This window comes from Pteropus vampyrus, unplaced genomic scaffold (assembly GCF_000151845.1).
Source record: "Pteropus vampyrus isolate Shadow unplaced genomic scaffold, Pvam_2.0 Scaffold120, whole genome shotgun sequence".
In the NCBI taxonomy this organism is placed as follows: Eukaryota; Metazoa; Chordata; class Mammalia; order Chiroptera; family Pteropodidae; genus Pteropus; species Pteropus vampyrus.
In genome coordinates, this window is record NW_011888901.1 from 1213769 (window position 1) to 1216750 (window position 2982).

General features: G+C 36.3%; 1 protein-coding gene across 1 annotated transcript in view; it reads left to right on the top strand.

The window, feature by feature from the left end:
• DPP10 (dipeptidyl peptidase like 10) overlaps positions 1–2982 on the top strand; it is a 100651-nt gene that overhangs the window by 41803 nt on the left and 55866 nt on the right. Inside the window, exon 6 of the mRNA XM_011366066.2 lies at positions 2282–2389. Coding sequence (XP_011364368.2) covers positions 2282–2389 — 108 coding nt within the window. The remainder of the gene's footprint in view (positions 1–2281; positions 2390–2982) is intronic.

Sequence of the window (2982 nt, forward strand, 5' to 3'; positions counted from 1 at the left end):
TTTTTTTATGTTATATATTTCAGTTCTGTATCTTTGGTATGTGGTTACCATTACAAATATATAAAGGATACTGATATATATATAGTCATCCATTTTCTTCTGCACGTACCTTTTCTCCATTTCCCTTTGTTAATTTGGATCTTTGAATCCTCCTGTTTTCCATCATTGTTGTCTCAATTTGTTCCTATGTATGCTGAACATTCATTACTATCTTGCTATAGCAATTATATTCTTATTGTTTAAGCTTATAATGCCCTGTTCTTAGTAAGGGTTGTACTTCTCTGCTTCTATTTGCCTGATAGTCAACTTCCTCCTAATTATGCTTTTTTTTTTTTGTCATTTTATTTTTGTTGAGCTGACCCCTTGCAGTATTTCTTATAGTGCAGGCCTTGTAGTGGAGAATTCCCTCAATTTTTGTATGTCTGGAAAGGTTTTAATTTCTCCTTCATATCTACTGGAGAGTTTAGCTGGATATATCATTCTAGGTTGGTAGTTCCTGTTGCTTCATATTTTGAATATTTAATTTCATTCCTTCCTGGCTTATAAGGTTTGTGCTGAGAAGTCTGATGATTAATGGGTTTTCCTTTTTAAGTTACTGTTTTCTTCTTCCTGGCTGCCCTGAAAATTCTGTCTTTGCCATTGATTTTTGATAATTTTTATACAATGTGTCTTGGTGAAGGCCTTTTGGGGTTGACATAATTGGGTGTTGACTTCTTGAATTCCAAGCTTCAGCTTATTCCTTAGATTTGGGAAATTCTTGTCCACTATTTGTCTGAAAATGCTTTCTAGTCCCTGCTCCTTTTCCTCACCTTCTATAATGCCCATTATTCTTATGTTTCCTCTCCTAATGATATCAGCTAGTTTTTGTGTTTCTCTTTCATTATTTTTCATTCTTCGATTTCTGTCTTCTTCTTTCTGATTTATTTCTAGATTTCTGACTTTGATATCACTGATTCTTTCCTCCATTCGTTCGACTCTATTTCCCAAACTTGCTATTTCATTTTCAACTCTTACAGTGTGTTTTTTATCTTCACAAGATCTATTTTGTTCTTACTCTATTTCCCAAACTTGCTATTTCATTTTCAACTCTTACAGTGTGTTTTTTATCTTCACAAGATCTATTTTGTTCTTTTTGAGAGTTTCATTCTCATTGCTAAAGAACTCATCTGCTCACTTAGTTGTTTTTTCATTTCCTGAAATTGTTGATATAACTCATTTCGGAACTCACAGAGTTGTTTCAGAAGTACCCTCCTAAATTCTCTGTAATTTAAATTGCATATTTTTATGTCTGTAAGCTTATTTTTAGGAGATTTTTCTCTTTCTTTTTGAGATGCCTCGTCACCTTGGTTATTCATGGTATTTAATGGACAATCTCTTCGCCTGGGCATTAATGAAAATGTATTCTGCTTTTTCTCCAGAAAGAAGATTTATTATATTATGGTCTCTCTTTCATCTGTTGCAAAGAGGGTGCCTTTCTTTTGTTTCTAGTAGGTGACATCTAAGCCTTTTGGATCCCTGCTTTATATGAAGCCTTATAATGCCTTTTTTTTCTTTTAGATGTTTAGTCATGCTCACTACCCTCAGTTTCAGTCCCTGTTAGTGTTAGCAACAGTTTCAGTAGCGTTTGCTCAGATTCCCCTGGGCCTCCGCAGTTTTCGGTCTGAGGATATGGGGAGAGGGGCCCTCCAGGTTGGGGGTTGAGGGATGTGGCTCAGCCTCAGTTTTGCAACCTCGGCTGTAAAAGTCAATTGTTTCTCTGCCTTCCTGCTTCTCTGCTTTCTGCCCTGATGACTGGGCTCTGCCACTTGCCACCTGAAGCTCACAGCACTCCCAGGCAGAGTTGTTCAGGGAAGTCGCAGTACCTTCTTCCCACTCCCTCCTCCTATAGGGCACTCCGGTGGCTGTGAGAGGCAGCTTCTTTGTTTCTCCCAGTCCACCTCCCGGCTCCCAGGATTCTGTCCTGTGGTAGCTCTTATGCGCAGATCCCATGCTCAGACATGCTGGCGTGCAGTTTGGGTGTTTTTTGTTAGTTTTAGATGTTTAGCTTATTGTTGTTTCAAGGGGAGAGATCTGAGGACGTCTCTCACTCCACCATGTTTCTCCAAACTCCTGAGTTCACTTTTCAAAATACTATCATACAACTAGTTTTTAAAATAATTTGAACATTTTTCAAACCATTTCTAAATTAATAATTGGTTTAGTCCATGCATGAATTAGCAATAGTTGGTGGCAGAAATTTTATATGCCATTTTGAAATTGTTATATCACTTTTATATTTTAGAATGAGGAACCAGTATTTTCTAAAGACGGCAGCAAATTTTTTATGACAGTTCCTGTTAAACAAGGAGGCCGTGGAGAATTTCACCACATAGCTATGTTCCTCATCCAGGTAAGTGCTGCTTCTGTGGTTTGGTTCCATTGTTATCATGTTCATAAAGACACAATTCTTGTGGCATTCTGAACCTACAGTTAATGCCTGTGAAGTCCAGCTGTATTTCCAACTTAAGGACATTTTAGGAAGAGGTTCCCCATTTTTAGCCATAATTCAAACTGTACCGTCCAATGAAATAGTCTCAACTTTCAACAAAGTTTAATGAGTTACACTTTTGCTATGAGTTGTGGGCCTTGGGATATAAAATTTAATAAACGAAAAGTATCCAACCCTTACTTTCAAGGACCTGAGGAAAATCTAGAGAATATATTTTTTGTTTGATTAATCAACAAACACATATTACTTATTTCGTAAAACTAATACTTTCAAGGAGTTTTAAAAGTTTTAATTACTCCAAGCATTCTAAATGTTCATCAGAAATTGAATAGTTGAATAAATTATGGTACACCTACACAAGAACATACAGTTCAGAGTTTAAAACCCAGGATAAAGTAAATTTTTTTATGTGTTGTCAAAGACTCAGGGTCTGTGTTATATTTTTATGGCATTTCTGAGAAAAAGGAAAAAGATTATTGTTTTTTCTAAACTTC